This window comes from Pantherophis guttatus, chromosome 3 (assembly GCF_059756535.1).
Source record: "Pantherophis guttatus breed Tessera chromosome 3, ASM5975653v1, whole genome shotgun sequence".
Classification (NCBI taxonomy): Eukaryota; Metazoa; Chordata; class Lepidosauria; order Squamata; family Colubridae; genus Pantherophis; species Pantherophis guttatus.
Window position 1 is genome coordinate 55910633 of NC_142065.1, and position 17228 is coordinate 55927860.

The 17228-nt window shown below is 37.9% G+C and overlaps 1 protein-coding gene across 22 annotated transcripts in view; it reads left to right on the forward strand.

Annotated features, from left to right (window-relative positions):
- The window catches only part of PTPRF (protein tyrosine phosphatase receptor type F), a 529684-nt gene that overhangs the window by 199295 nt on the left and 313161 nt on the right, over positions 1-17228 (forward strand). For all 22 annotated transcript variants that reach the window (XM_087889625.1, XM_087889634.1, XM_087889639.1 and 19 more), the window contains one exon: positions 5185-5322. In XM_087889625.1, the coding sequence (XP_087745751.1) occupies positions 5241-5322 (82 nt within the window). In that variant the 5' untranslated portion in view covers positions 5185-5240. The remainder of the gene's footprint in view (positions 1-5184; positions 5323-17228) is intronic.

The following is a 17228-nucleotide window of genomic DNA, read 5'->3' on the forward strand; positions in this document are numbered from 1 at the left end:
AGGTTAAGGAGAAGTCTGCTGCTATAGGGAGTGGGGATCTCCAGTCCTCGCATAAGTTGTGAAGGCAGCCGTCAGAACTGCTGGAGCTGCTTCCAGGCAGACCCTGGGAGAACTCGGAGCTCTCGGTGGCTAAAGGGGAAGAAGAAAACTCTGGGCACGTTGAGAACACACACACTCCTGTTGCTGGAAGAAGGTGAGATGGGCTGCTTCTCCTGCAGTCTCCCCCACCCCCACCCCCTGTCCTTGCGCCTACACTCCTCCCTCCTCAGCCACCTTCTCCTCCCAAACAGTCTTCATGCCCAGAGGGACTCTATCCGCAGTTGGGGTTGGTTTTCTTCCCCCTTGTTCTCTTAAACTGAACTGCATTGAGCAGCTGGGGGGGGGGCGGTGTGAAGGAGAAATGTCTCAGCTCCCCACAGCCACTTGGCATTTTGACCACCCGAAATGGATCAGCGCCGGCTGCTGCTTTCTCCCAGGATTATTTATCAGCAAGTCAGAAAAGCAGTGCAGTTCAGTTTAAGAAAGCAAGAGGGGGGAAACCAACTTTGACCTTCTTCCAGCAACAGGAGTGTGCGCTTTCTCAACATGCCCAGAATTTTCTTGTTCCCCTTTAGCCACCAAGAAGGAGGAGGGTGCGCGGCTCTGCAAATTGCATTGGAGAATTAGGGAGAAAAATGCCGGAAAATGTGATGCATGGAAGCAATGCTCTTGCAAAGCAGATGCTTCTGTGTGGAGAGGCAAAAGGTAAGGTGCTTGCCGCCCTGTCTGCCCCTTCTCCAGACTACTCAGGTTGAGGGTAGTCAGCTTCTGCTCCTGGCCCGGGAGACAGATCTGGCCAGGAGGGAAGAGAAAGTGAGACTGCTGAAAAGGAGGAGGGTGGGCGGTTTTGCGAATTGCTTCGGGGAATTGAGGAGGAGCATTGCCTCCATGCATCACGTTTTCCAGCGTTTTTCTCCCCAATTCCCCAAAGCAATTCGCAAAGCCACACACCTTCCTCCTCCTTTTTGGCAGTCTCACTTTCTCTTCCCTCCTGGCCAGATCTGTCTCCCGGGTTGTCTGGAGAAGGGGCATGCTGGGCAGTGAGCAACCTTGCCTTACACCTCTCACGCAGAAGCACCCACTTCGCAGGAGCATCACCTCCATACATTGAGTTTTTTGGCATTTTCCTCCCTGATTCCCCAATGCAATTCGCACAGCTGCGCGCCTTCCAAGCAGCACCCTAACTGTTTCTGCCACCTATTTCCCAGCGTGCGGAGACTGAAAATGCGATGCTCATTTTTGGCCATGTGAGGATCCCTACTGCCTGAAACTACCGGAAAATGTGACGCACGGAGGCTGACAACCTCCCAAGGGTGGGGGCCAGTAGGTGGGTGGGGCTACATTCGGAGTATAAGACGCGCCCAGATTTTCACCCCCTTTTGGGGGGTAAAAAGGTGCATCTTATACTCCGAAAAATATGGTATATAAATTATGACTTATATCCTAAGTTGTTGAATAGAATATCTACAGATATAGCTTGGAGATTTACTTGGAATTACTTTTTGAGAAGTTCTTAAGGGAGGTTCTGATATATTTAATGTTCATATCAATGTTTCTGGTCTCTAGTAACATCATGCCAGGATTGCTGTATTCCCACTTAAGATATTGCTGTTGTATTGGTTTTCCAGCAACTATGGCCAGTGAATATGTGATAAGTTCATTGAGAGTGGAATTGCAATTTTGATTCTATCACTTTTTTGGGAAATTACTTATTTTATTATTTATTATGCTATATGTTTCCAAATAAAACAAGAAAAAGGAAGAAAATATTAATAATGTGTATTTGAGATTTGGTGAAGAGAAATTGTCTGGTAATAATGGAATGGACATAATGTTATGTAATATAATACATAATTATGCAACACAACACAATACAATATATAGGTAGTATCTTCAAAGTTACCTAGGCCTGATTTGTGTATCAAATACAGCTTTAATACAGCTAATAAACTGTGCAATGGTTTAAGTAGTTGATACTACTGTGTCACTATTGCCACAATAATTCTCTATCTTCTTCTGATTTTACTATCTAAAACAATCCTTATCCTTTCTTTCTTCCCATATTGCCATGCTGAACTATCCCATCCATCACTGTGTGCAAGATAAGAGCTATGTATTTTAACCTTTGTGCAAATACTCTGTTCCTTCCATTTTTTTCTGATATTACATTTAGTTTTTCTACCTGTTACTCAGTTGGGTAACTTATTTGCTGGACCATTTAAAGAGATACTTCAAGTCTTCATATTAGACATAATTTTCAATCTGCTGTTTCTCATAGTTTTGAAATATAACTTCTATCATCCTCAAATTGGATGGATTATTATTTTATAGAAAAATTGAATGGCACCAGGTTATGGAAGGCTGATTTTAAAGATTCTCATAAGGTTGATTACTAAGTAAACACATACATCTATCTATCTAATTTATCTATTCACTCAATAATTCATTCAACTTTGTATATGCTGTCACATTTATGTAATTCAAGGTGTAAATAGTAAATTCTATTTCTTCTGCTTTGTTTGAATAAACAAATAGTTTCTACATATTTTTTCCATTTTCATCTTTGTGAGGTTTTTTTAAATAATTCCAAAGTTCTCCAATCTATCCAACTGCTTCTTTTTCTTTAGCAAAAAGTTGGTAGAATTTCAAACAAACTTGTGCATATTTTTTTTGTTACTAAATACTTTTTTAAACTATGATAGCTCCCTTAATACATTAGGAGAATTAATTCTGATTGATACTATATTTTTAATTTTTCTATATAATTGATACTCCAGAAGAATTGAAAGCAGAATGAAAACTCAACTATCATTGTAATATATCATACTGTGCTTTTAGAAGATACATTACTTAATAGACTGCTTTAGCCAGCAAACCATCTAGTCCAGGGGTCGGCAACTCACAGCCCTCTGCTGCGGCTCCCTCTAGGCTGATCCCATCACTAGCTGGCCTCATCTCATCCATCTCAATTACTCCTTGCCTGGCCTGAGAAGGTAAGGGCAGCGGTGGGGATGGAAACTTGCTCCATATTCCAGAGCGGGAGCAAAGTACCCCTGTACTTGCCTTTGCACAGCAACAGCATTCCACCTTTGTCATGGTACATTTGCACTCAAGACAGCCCTCGCCTCCCCCCACTTTGGGCTTGGAGCTGTTGCTGCCTCCATGGCCTGCCTGCTGTTTTTGTAGCACCTTGCGCAGCACAGTGAAATTGAGCGTGCTTCACAATGGGGGAGACGGGGTCCCCTCCTTCTGGAGCCCATTATGATGCGGAGTCACAATGCAACCCTGCCCCACTTGCCCCTGGCAACAGCAGCGGCATCGGCTGTGGCGTGGGTCAGACCAATATCTCAAGGCAGAAGCAGTTATCAAATCCAAATAGCCACTCAGCTCACCAAAGGTGACTCTGTGTAGCACACAACAATGAGATAGCACTATATAAAAACTATAGATGTAAAACATAAAAATCCATATTAATAAAGTAGCCATCTGACGTTTCCTGCTGCAATCTGTCGGGCAGTGAGACCCAGCTAGAGATGAGGTGCCTCAGAATCAGAGACAGAGACGGTGGGCAGGGAGAACAACATTTGTACAGAACTATAGATATTTTGAGGTGGGAGGCGAGGCGAGGCCAGGTGTGACAAGAGGTGGCTGGGAGGTGAGGGGTGAAGTGAGGGCAGATGGGGCTTGGGAGGCCATGTGACTGGGTGGGAGAGTGATGTCAAGTTGGCCACGCCCACCCAGGTTTTGTGGTGTTTTCTGTGGGAAACAGGTCCAAATGGCTCTTTGAGTGTTTAAGGCTGCCAACCCCTGATCTAGTCCAATATTGTTGATGCTGAATGGCAAGGGATCCATTCTACCTTTGGGAATGCAGTTTTAATTTAAAAAATCTGTTAACAAAATGGAAGTTTCTAGCCAACAGTGGAGGAAAAATATATAGTTGGTCTAATGTTAATAACTTACCGTGTGTTAAAAAAACTTTGCTTGATTAAGGCAGAATCCTTTAAAAGTTATATTAAATTAAATTTAGTACAAGGAAGAAAGTGCCAGAATATTTGTGAGGCGTGCATGATAGTCTTCAATTTTAGCTCCACTGACTAATTTGTGGAGGGTAAACTTTAATCTGCTATTAAAACTGTAGTTGATAGATCTCTAAATTAAATTGAATAAAACACATACTCCTAGAGCTCACATAGAAAGCAATAAATGGTGTTTGAGAGAGCAGAACTAGGGAATGACATTTAGGTAACTTGCAGTTCATTAGTTGTTTTTTAGTAGATGTTATAGCCATCTTGATGCTGAAAGAAAATCATAAATCTGTTTGGCTGAAGATCAAAATTGAATTTATTTTATGAGGGTGTCATAAAATATGGAAGTATATTTCAGATGTTACTGCTGAAGATTCGATTGTAATCTGTGCAAAATTTGATTATTATTATTATCTGAAGATAGATATTGCTAGTAGATAGTTAATTGGCCATACTTGCAAGAACCATATTTTACAAAGATATCTATGATATAGTGATCTATGATTAAACCTTCTTTCATCTCTAAAACAATTAATAGGAGAAATAAAATGACTTTCCAGAGCTCAGTCTCACGGGTAAAGACATTGTACTCTTCGCCATATTATTTCATTGATTTTCAATCGTCTCAAAACTATTTGTTGTGTAGGAGAAAACTGGAGAGCCATATACTTTTCACTATGGACAAATGATAGTAGGGAGCAATACATTTAAACAGCACATCATTTGCTTTGATTTCAGTATAACTCTCTGTCATTTCTTTACATATCATTGTTCCTATTGATTTAAAAATTGCAGTTTATCCTCCAGAACTATCTGTAAATACTCTATCTCCATTCACTTTTGAGAAGTAGCATGGATACCATTCCTGCTACCTACATGAGAAAACATATCTGAAAATATCTGTAACGATTACAAAAGCCAGTGGTTGTGAACTGTAGTAGTTACCTTGAAATAAAGAACTATAAAAGACCTAGAAAGTCTAGTAAATAGACAACAATTACAGTTAACGTAAGTTCTATGGAACAAGGCATCTTCTCGTTGAAATGGGAAATGCCCCTAGCTTTTTCAAAAACTGGAGTTTTTTAAGAGTGTAATTAATTTGTTTTTTCTTTGGTTACAGGAATAAATTTGCATGTGTGATACTGGATGTATTGACCACTTTTTCTACTTTGGAATATGAAGCCTAACTTCAGCATCTCAACATTTGTTGTGGTAGCAGCAATTTTGTGCTCCTTGATGTCGTCAACAGAGGCAGATAGTAAGTAATTTCCTGATGGAACTATATTATGATTAGGATCATTGTAAGATTGTTTCATAAAATGTTAGCTTTCAAATGATAGAATGTAAAGGTAAATCATCAATTTTTAGTTTGTATGATCCTAGCAAACAAATCATAAACTTACCATAAGTATATTGAATTCCTTCATAGTCTTTCATTACTAAATTTCAGCTCATGACTGAAATTGCATTGTCCATGCATTGTTCTGCATGGATACCAGGACAATTGTTGATTGCATATTTTGTCCAATATCATGTTTTCATTCCTTTAATGTTAATGTTGTTTCTTTTCTTGGTAATGTTATAAATTTTTCACATGCAGTGTATTCTTGTCTTTTATATAGTTTTTGTGCTCCCACTTAGGATTTATTGACTTTGAGAAAGAAAAGAAAGAAAAAATATATTTTTTCATAGTTAGCTACAATATAGAAATCTTTACACATTTTAGTAACATTTTTTCTTTTGAATGGTAATTATATATTGCATTATCTGTTTAGGAAATTGGTTATAAGCACATTTTAATCACCAATCATGTAAGTAATTGGGTTTATATAGTAGTACATGTGTTCTTAAAGCCTTTTACTTTATGCACTGAATGGCATATGAATACATATACCAACTGCATATTTACACATATGTACCTACACATACAATTTATATATACAGTTAAATTACTATTCAGTGTTTGACTAACTACAGAAAATCTGCATGTGCCCCCTAAGAATAGGGAAGACTTTGAGACTATTGACAGGATCTGAGAAAGTTGGGGATTGCACTAATTTATAGATGTTTATAATGACCAGAATTTCATGCAATAGCTCAGTCTCAGAAGATGTTGTGGAATTTCCACAACATCTAATCACTAATCTCCACTAATATGAATCAGATGATAATATTTTATGATGTTCATCTGCAACAAATATAATGACATGCATCTGATTAGGAAAAATCAAAAGATACAGAATTGGACAGTTCTGTTTAGTGACAATGCGTGTGACATGGATTGAGGAGGACTGACTGATGACTAGATGAATGTGAACAGGCAATGTCATGGAGCAACTAGAAAGACTAATGCAGTCTTTACTTGTATAACAAAATAACTACATCTTCTCGATCATGAAAAATAATACTTTGTACTCTGTACTTGGAATACAGTCTCCAGTTCTGGGCACTGCAGTTTAAATGGACATAAAGGAACTTTGGTAGACTCTCATAAACATTACCAAGATAAAAAGGATTTGGAAACCAAATCTTATGAAGAACAGTTAATGGAACTACATACATTCAGCTTGCCAAGCTATCAGGTACAAGAGGAAGCAGAGTTCTTCTTTGCTGAAACTAAGAGCAGGATAAGGACCAATGGGATGTACTGAAAATAATTGAAATGTAGGCTTAATATAAGAAAGTATATCCTCGTGATGAGAATTGTTTAGTAATGGAATGAATCTCTATATCAGTCCTATCTATCGATCTATCATCTATCTCAAGATGGGGAAAATATCCAACACCCCTTTCTCCTCCGATTTTCCCAACAACTCTGTGAGATCAGTTGGGATGAGAAAGAGTGACCTACCCAAAGTCACGCAGCTGGCTTTTATAGCTAAGGCAGGTCTACAATTTATAGTCTCCTGCTTTCGAGCTTGCATTTACTGCATTTGGTGAAAAAAATATATATACCAAAAGTTGGATTCACATTATTTGCTGTGTTCATTGATTTCAAGTGTGTGTTTGAATGTGTTCCTAGATCAAGGATTGATGCAAATTTTAAAATTCCATTGTAGATAGATGCTTGCTCCTGCTGCTGAGTAAATTCGAGATTAAACATTCATTGCCATATCCAGGGAGATTACAACAGAGAAATCACTATTCACAGAGGGGTTAAGCATGAGTGCATCCTTCACCCTTATTATATAATTTGTATATTAACTCTGTAGTGATTAGGTTAAAGAGCCTTGCAAACCACCCTCTAAAGCTAACCAATAAACACATTGTGATATTTTGTGTGTGAATGATGCAGCGTTGCTACTTGATACACCAGTTGGTTTAAAATGAACTCTGTCCACTTTATCTGACTATTGTCAAGATGAAACATTAGAGATAAATTATTCTGAAATTAAGATCCTGGGGTTTGCTAAATGTCCTAAACTGCCTACTTAGCTGGATGGATATAAAATTGAGCAAATTAAAATCTTTAAATATTTGGAACTAGTAATTTGGGAGTCTTTTAGGATTATACTGTTCAAAATGCCCCCAAATCCGCTACTGCCCTGTGATCATTCTGGAGGGCCACTATTTAGATAACCTATTTTTCAGCAGACTTTCATATAGTGTTTTATTTGGGCCCACCTGGGACCCTATAACTCTGCTACCTGTCTGAGGGAGTACAAGCTAAATGTTTAAGGACTGTTTTTAGTGCAAAATGTCCCTAGTGTACTACTTATTTACCTACTTACTTATTTGATTTATTTGATTTATTTATTTATTTATTTGATTTATATTGCCGCCTATTCGCCCATGGCGACTCAAGGTGGTTTACAGAATATAAAAAACCACATTTAAAAAACAGTAAAACTCATAAAAAATCAAATAAATTAATGTAATAAAATCACCCCTGACCCCCACCTCCCGCCCCAGCAACAGCCGATCACTCAAACCATTTAATAGACTCAATCCTGCTCTGGGTTCCCGAGGCCCGCTAGCAGAACCAGATCTTCAGCACCTTCTGGAAGAGAATTAGGGTGGGAGCCGTTTTAATCTCTGGGGGAATGATGTTCCAGAGAGAGGGGGCCACCACGGAGAAGGCCCTTCTTCTGGGTCCTACCAGGTGTCTCTCCCTCGGGGATGGGACCCGCAACATTCCCTTCCTCCCCACTCTAATGGGTCGAGTAGATGTGACCAGCAAGAGACGGTCCGTCAGTTAACCTAGTCCCAAGCCATGGAGGGCTTTAAAGGTGACAACCAGCACCTTGAATTGCACCTGGAAGTAAATTGGCAGCCAATGCAGCTCCCGCAGGAGAGATGATATGTGTGCACACCGGGGTCTGCACAAAACCATGTGGGCCGTTGTATTTTGCACAACTGGAGCTTCCGGATGCTTTTAAAGGGCAGCCCTATGTAGAGCGCGTTGCAATAGTCAAGACGGAAAGTGACTAGGGCACGACTGTGAGTAGGGATTGCCGGTCCAGGAAAGGGTGTAACTGGCACACAAGTCTCAGTTGTGTGAAGGCCGTCCTGGCCGCAACCATCACCTGCTCTTCAAGCAGGAGTTGTGAGTCCAGGAGAAGCCCCAGATTATGCACGGGGTCATAGAAATGCACAAAACATTTAAGTGCTGGAACCCAGAATATCTTACATACTTGCTTCTAATTGCATACAAATTAATGAATGACCTTGTTGCACGTGACAGATGGATTTGCACTTGAGCAATGACTCTAAATTACAGATTTTTTCTTATACCTTCTTACTGGGACTCATGATAACAAAGTGATACTGTTCAGAGCAAATTGGCCAAATAGATCAGCTACAAATGATAGCAGTCTTGAATATTGGCAATTTCATTTTTCCCTGAAGTCAGTGCAACAGGTAGAAATCAAAGTAGTGGAATGTAAAGTGCTGATCCGGTATGGGCATGTGAACTCCATGTATGCAGGTGTCCCTATTGATTTTGTGGAGAAACTGAATGCTGGTGAATAGCATTAAAATGGTTACTCAAAAAATGGAGTCAGGAGAAAGACTTATCGATGACTTCTTTCATTTATATTTTTAAACTGCGTTCAGGTAATTTCCTTGTAGCCAAGAAGGTATAATTATGAACATAACCCTTCTCCTCAGTTTATACACAGCCATTTCCCCTACTGCTCTGAAGTCACAGAAAAGTACCATAGGAATGTCAGACCCAATTAAGATCTGCTAAATGTTTTGTATGCCTCTGTTCTAAGGCGATGGTACAGATTAGAGCTATAATTGACCTGGGCTTTGTAAGATAATTATATGTAGAAATGGAGCATAATTAATAATGCAGCAGGATATGTATGGAGCATTTGTGCTGTATGTATCTGAAAGCATATAGCCTTAGGTTTCTCACTTCAAAACCTGTTTATTGTTGCAGTGGCAATTTTTATGCAGCTGCTGATGCTCCAGCTTCTGGATAAGTAGTCAGCTGGGCCTAGAGTGAAGCTTTTTAGATGAATGAAATGCCATTTAGGAGTTTATAATAAAAATGAAAAAATACAGGTTTTCCTCCAGTTAGGTTATACAGTAGCCTTAAAAGTAGTCACTTTTCAGTATTTGAATGCAGGGAGTGTCCAGATTTCTCTGCTGTAAAAAATATATAAGTCAAACATTTCTGTGAAGATGGCATAGACTTGCTGGTGCTAACAAAAATAGGAGTGATATCTGGGCTTTTTAATGCACATATGTTAATTTGACTAATTTGACATTTATTTATTTACTGAATTTCTTCTTCATTGGTTTTGTAAAGATAACCGTATTTTTAGAAGTGAATCAGAATGATTGCTGTACATTTTCTTGCACTGATGTCTGCTTCTTCTTGTTTCCCTTTTATGTGATCTCTGTTTTTCCCCTTCTATCAGCTTTTTACTGTGCAATGGAAAACAGCTTTCAGATTTCATTTAATGTTAATTTCAGTTGTCAAAGAAAAAATGCTTTTACCAGGTTCCTGGAATCTATTTCTTACTAAAATCCCAAACACTGCAAAAAATAAAATTCTGAAAATGGGGAACTGAAAATTAGTTCTTCCCAGGGAGGCTGTTGCATGATTTTAGTCCCTTTATTAGGCTTTGTGTTTGGCGTTTGGAGCAAGGCTTCCATTAGCCAAGGCTAGGTCTGAATGACCTGCCATAGCTCTGTTTCCATGGCAGGTGAGTTTCAGTTTATCTGAAACACAATTTCCAAGCCTTTGGAAAGAGATGGGGGTGGGGCTGGCAGGGATCAGAAATCACCTTGTCTGATGGAAGAACAAAAGTAGTAAATGGAGGTGTTAGCCAATAGAGGATATGCTCAATTACCTACACTTGACATATTGACATTTGAGAGGAACTGTGTTTCTTCACTGAAAGACCAGGGATATGTTTTCAGTAAGGGGACCTGTCCTGTCGTCTGACACTTGCACTGATGAATCTGGGATTTATATGATTATTCCTTTCATGGGTCTTTCAATCTTATAACTAAGAGCTTCTCCAACATACAGATATGTGCCTTTAATTAATTCCAGCAAATGGAAACCTGTAATAAATAGCATCATTTCAAGAGATTATAGCAGCAGCTTTTCTAATCAGGAGTCATTCCCATTTCTCTTACAGCTATTAGAGTGTACATGACCTCTTCTTATTGAAAGTATTAACTATCAGTATATGTGTACATACACAACTAGCTGAATACCCGTGCTCCGCTACGAAACTATGTGATCGGGCTTGATAAATCAACACTTACAGGTTGAAAATTATGAGTAGTTATGATCGGCCTCTCCTTGCCCCTTCTCTCCCTCAGCCTTGCCCCACAGAAGCCTCCCCTATGCTATCCCCTTCTCTCCCTCAGCCTGGCCCCACAGAAGCCTCGCCTATCCTATCCCCTTTTCTTCTTCAGGCTTGCCCCACAGAAGCCTCTCCTCTCCTATTCCCCTTCTCTCTCTCAGGCTTGCCTCATAGGAGCCTCCCCTATCCTATCCCCTGCTTGCTGCTGTGAAAGTAAAACTGAAACTGAAATACCTTTCCTCTGCTTGTATTTTGCATTTGGAACAGATTTCTTTTCAGGTGGGGATGGAGAGTAGAACTCCTTAGCATCAGAGGGCTGTTTGGAGAGTGAAACAGTATTTGCTGTGTGAGCAAGAAGGAGACAGGAAGGAGGCTGACTAATGCTCTAATGGTCATTTTGAAAAATCCTTTCCTACTGAGCAACTAGAAGCCAAGAAAAACATACGTGCCAAATTTCAAGTTTATAGGCTTTATGGTTCTGGAGATTTTCTGATGATGCATGAATGGCATTTCACTTATATATATATAGGTAGATGGGCATTTCTTCCTTGAAAGGTGTAAGGTCTTCACTTTACATTGCTGTGATTTTGTGCTCCCAGCTCCCAGTAAATAAGCTGGTTTGTTTTTTTCTTAATATTTTGTCATTTCTGGATTCCCTTTTCCTTTGAGCTTCACATCTGGGGTCTTCTTGATAGCCATGTGAAATGTTCTGAGAGTCTCAATATTTCTGCCATCCAATTTTGCTGGAGGCCAGCCAGAGTTTTAACTGGCAGAATAAAGTGACCCTTGTAACTTGTCACTTCTAGCATGTTGCAAGCAGCTGTGTTCAGAATTTGCATCTGGAGGGGAAACATAACCCATTTTTAAATACAGCTCTAGCATTCTGTACTTAAACTAATTACTCATTGCAGTTCTTTCACTCATTGGTTTTTCTAGTACTTCGCTAACAGTGATAGTTTATTTGAAAAGGCTCAGAAGTGACTAACACAGGGTAGCTTTTTTTTTTTTTAAAAAAGAACTCCTTTATCCCATTCTACTTCCTTATACTTTATCTTCCTAAACTGTGTGCAGGCATGCTAACAGTTTTATTAAGATGGATGACGTTTGCTTACTAACATTTCTGAATTGCAAGTGATCAAGTGCAGCTAGCAACAATATATTTAAGTAGCTAAAGCTTTTTTAAGATAAAGAACTGAAGCAACCATGCAGAAGAATACTAACTTGCAAAAACAGGATGGTTGAAGTCTTTGTGGCTTGATTAGGTAATAAAGATGTATGTCTGCAGACTACTTTATTTAGCATCCACCCTTACATTTCTGGATAAGATTTGCATATTATAACTGCTTATTAAAATCCTTTTCAGCCTTTTCTCTCTTGGACCAGCCGCTGTAGCATGGAAACATGTTGATGAATGTATGTGATCAGACTCCTACATTCTCTTCCACTTTTGGAAACTTGGAAGTTCCAACAGAACAAAATAAATATATGTAACTCAGAGCTGAATTGTGGAGTCCTCATTACTTCTTGAGTTTGATTATTTGCTTGTAGATGTTTCATTACTTAACTAGATAACATCAGTGTACACCTGGACGTGTACAAAGCAAGTTCATTGCATCTTTTCTCTTGGTATGGAAGGCTGAATGAATCCTGCCATCAGAAATAGTCAAGCATCCAGTTACTGCTGTCTGTTCCTCTTGATCACATTTTTCTGAAGAAAGCATGCTAAAATCATTCATTTATGGACCATGATAGGGTTCATACCACTGCTGATTCATCCCATGGTATATCAGACCTGACTTCGTATAGACTGTAAGTATTTTTTCCCCTGAGAGTGTTCACTTTCTGCCATTATCCCTCTTCCTGTTTTCTTTTTGCCCTGAACTTTCTCATCTACTATGATCTCTAACCATTATATCATGATACTGTTCAAAATCTTCATCTCTCAAAATGTTCTGATTCATCCATAAGATGAATGTATTTTCTTATTTGTCTTAAGTTTTGAGATGCTTGCTGAATTAAGAGGAAATCCTCTCTTCTTGCGCTCTTTATCTAATTTTTCTTTCATCTTTCTAAGCATATACCAGTCCTAATTAAAATAATCAAGCATGGGACTTCCGGCGGTGACGTCATCACGAATGGGTGAGGAAACGGAGGCTCCGTCTCTGAAACCCAAATTTCCTCATTAATTGCTCTTTAGGGGCATTCCCGAACTTGGAGGGATCGGGAAATTAAAGAGGAATTCGCGAAGCCCCCTGGTGTTGCGCTGTCATCAGGGAGGTCGAGCGATCAACCTCTTAAATTGGTGGAGAAGAAGTCGGCCTTATCGGCGGACAGGAGGGATGGCGCCCGCCTAGATCGAAGCAAAAAGTGGAAGCAAATCCGAGTGACTGTCAGATAGATCACCTACAACAGAGACGGCAAATGGGACGCGCGAGCGAATCAGAGAAAGACAAGTGAGTTACAACAGCGGCGATACAAGAGCAGAAGGAAAAAAGGGGGAATAATTATAGCGCGGAAGAGAGAATCCCATAGAATGACTAAGCAAATATAAGAAAAGGAGAAATAGCGCTCGAAGCGGTCTGACTGCGGACCTTTACAGCTGATCAAAGGGAGCAGCCTGTGGACTTTGTGGATATAGAGACAAGCTGTTTGATCTTGGGAATTATAACTGATTCAAACCCCAAACATTGGAAACCGAATGCAGAGACTGAAATACCGGACTAAGTGGTGAATTTCACGGATACAGAAGATCTGTCGGGTTTTCGAACTCTGGATTTACAAATAACTTTGGATAATAAGAACTCAAGTTTAAAAAAAAAAGATTTGAAAATTGAATGCAGAGATCCGATGACTGGGAGAAGAAATTAAAAAAAAAAAAAAAGACTGAGACGACACAGATTGCGTTTTTCATGATTGTGAAAGAACAGACTGAGAGAAGTAAAGCAAGAAGACAATAAGGACTAAAGAAAATAAAAATTAAGTGAATTATTAATTTTGAACTGTTTAATTAGTTAATAAGTTTAATATTTGAAAGAAATATATAAGTTGACAATATTTTTATAGCTATAAATTGTATTGTGGAATTGTAGTTAGATAAGGAATTATTGTTAAAGCGAAAGACTGATTTTTATATATCTCTGAGATAGACTGATTGAAAAAAGAGGGTAACTGAAAAGATTGCTAATTAGAAAATTAAGAAAATTAAATTAAAATCCTGATTGATAAGTAAATAGATTTATACTGTGAACAAGAATTAATTGCTTAATTGGGATAACTGGCAATATAATATAATATAACTATATATAAGTTGTGTGGTGTATAAGTAGTATTTGGAGGGGAAAAGAGATATTAAGGAATAACTTAATAATTGATGTTAAGGTTGGAAAGCTTTACACGAATATTAAAAATGTCTACAACATCCACCATAACAAAGACAGGGAAAAAACCTACAACTAGTACGTTAGTAATGACTCCTTCCCCCTCACAACAAAAAACAATAGATAGCATGATGGGGAAAGAAAAAGAAAAACTGGAAATGGCACCAAATGTAATACAAGATATGTTTCAAAAGATCCAGGAAACACTGCTTCAAACACAAGAAAAAATAGCTGAAAATCAGGAAGAAATGAGAACGTTCCATGCAGAGATCAGAAATGAATTAGGAGAAGTTAAGGAAGATATTAAGACCATGAAAGATAAAATTGGGGGCATTCAAAATTCTATAGCAGAAAATGAACAGAGAATTAGGAAAACGGAAACAAAAATAGATCACGTGGAATTAAAAGTAGAAGCAATGGAACAAAAAACCCTACAACTAAACAAAGAAATGTCAGATTCCTTGGCCATGCTCGAAATGGAAAAGGCCTCATACTTCTTGCGTTTTCAAAATGTCCCAGAAGAAAAAAATGAGGACTTAGAAGGAAAGATGGTGGAGATTATTGCAGGAATGATACAAAAAGAGCCAGAAGAAATAAAAGGACAATTGGAAGAAACTTATCGTGTACAAACAAATTATATAAGAAGACACAGATTGGCGAGAGAAGTCCATGTTAAATTTTTAAAAAAATCAATCCGAGATGAAGCCTATAAGAAATCTAGAGAAGAAACGGTGATCTATAATGGAAAAGAAATTATAATCTTAAAACAGATACCCCGAAGAGTAAGAAATCTACGACAACAATATCAATTTTTAACACAACTACTGATCAAATACAAGATAATGTATAGATGGTTGCCAATAGAGGGGATCTTAATTACGTGGGAAGACAAAAGATATAAAATAGATACTCTAGAAAAGGCAAGAGAATTTCATAACACACATTTTAGACTAGAAGTAGAACAGGAAAGTAAGGAGGAAACAGATAGTAAAAGTCAAGAAGAAGAACCAATAGAAACAAAGGAAGAAAAAGAAATAAGACAGAGGCAAGAAAAAGAGAGAGAACAGAGAGAAGGTGCAAAACCTAGAGAACGGATGGAAACAAGAAACACCAAAAAACAGATATAATAGGCAATGGATGAACAGATCAAACTCTTTTCGGTAAACATTAATGGCTTAAATGCCCCAAAGAAAAGGAATCAAATTTTCACAAAATTACGAAAATTAGAAGCAGATGTAATATGTCTGCAAGAAGTACACATTCAAAAAGATTATCAAAAAATCCTAGAAAACCCCAAATTAGGAAAATTATATTTATCTCTGGCCCCAAAAAAGAAAAAAGGAGTAGTGATTTACGTAAAAGAAAAAATACAATCTAAACTAGTTTATACCGATGAGCAAGGTAGAGTGGTGATGGTTGAATTAGAAATAGGAAAAAGGAAAATGTTAATTGTAGGGATTTATGCACCTAACCAAAAACTACAGGTTTTTTTTAAAGACCTACATATAAAATTAGCAGAATTAGAATATGATGATATTTGTGTAATAGGGGATTATAATGCAATAGTAAATGCAAAGAAAGACTACAAAACTGGGAAAAAAAAACAAAAGAAAAAAGAAATACTTCCAAAAGAATTCTTTACTATGGCTGAAGAACTAAACTTGGCAGACGTATGGAGGGAAACACATGAAGAAGAGGCCCAATACACCTTTTACTCCCATCCGCATAACTCCTGGTCAAGATTGGACATGGCATGGATGACCCCAAGTATCAAAACAGAAGTAGAAAAAATTGAGATAGGCACAAACCAATGGGCAGACCACAATCCACTATTCATAAACTGGAAAGGGGAAAGAAGACGTAAGAGATGGACAATGAACCAAAGATTATGTAAAGAAAAAGAATTTAATTTGATGTTAGAAAAGGAAGTAAAAATATTCTTTCAGATAAATAAAATAGAGGAAACCTCTTTACAAAACACATGGGATACTTTAAAAGCATATATAAGGGGCCTAGTAATAGCATATACGAGGAAAAAGAATAAAGAGAAGAAAAAACAATTAGATAAATTAGAGAAAGACCTAAAACAAATAGAACAAAAACTCCAGGAAAAGCCCCAGAACAAAACAATAAGAGAAGAATGGGAAATGATTAAGCATAAATTGAATTTGATAAACCAAATAGAACTAGCCCAAAAAATAAAAATGGCGAAACAAAACTATTTTGAGCACGCAAATAAAACGGGCAGATGGCTAGCCTATAAACTGAAAAAAGGACAGAAAAAAAGAATGATATACCAATTGAAAGATGATAAAGGAGAAATTCAACATAGTAAAGAGGCCAAAAAAGATATTATTAAGAAATTTTATGCGAATCTATATAATCAGGGGAAAATAGAGGAAGATAAAATAAAACAGTACATAGAGAAATCAGAAATGCCAAAAATCACAGAAGAACAAAGAATTACTCTCAATAGGCCAATAACCAAATTAGAACTAGACGAAGTACTGAAAAAGCAAAAAAACAATAAAACACCGGGTCCTGACGGGCTACCGGTAGAAATATATAAAACAATGCAAGAAGTATTGGGAGAGAATATGTTGCGATTATATAATGAAGCTATGGAGAAAGCCAAGATACCAAATTCATGGACAGAAGCCATAATAACAATCATTCCAAAAGAAGATACAGATCTCCAGTTAATACAAAACTATAGACCTATTTCATTATTGAATGCCGATTACAAAATATTTGCAGCAATCTTGGCAGAAAGAATTAAATTAGTATTAAATACATATATACACCCAGACCAAAATGGATTTCTGCCGGGACGCCAAATAAAGAACAACATGAGAATAATACTTAATGCTTTAGAATACTATGAATCACACCCGGAGAAGCAGGCAGTGTTGGTTTTTCTTGACGCCCAAAAGGCCTTCGATAACCAAAATTGGAAATTTATGATTGAACAACTACAAAATATGCAAATTGGGGAAAAATTTGGGAAAATTATAGCA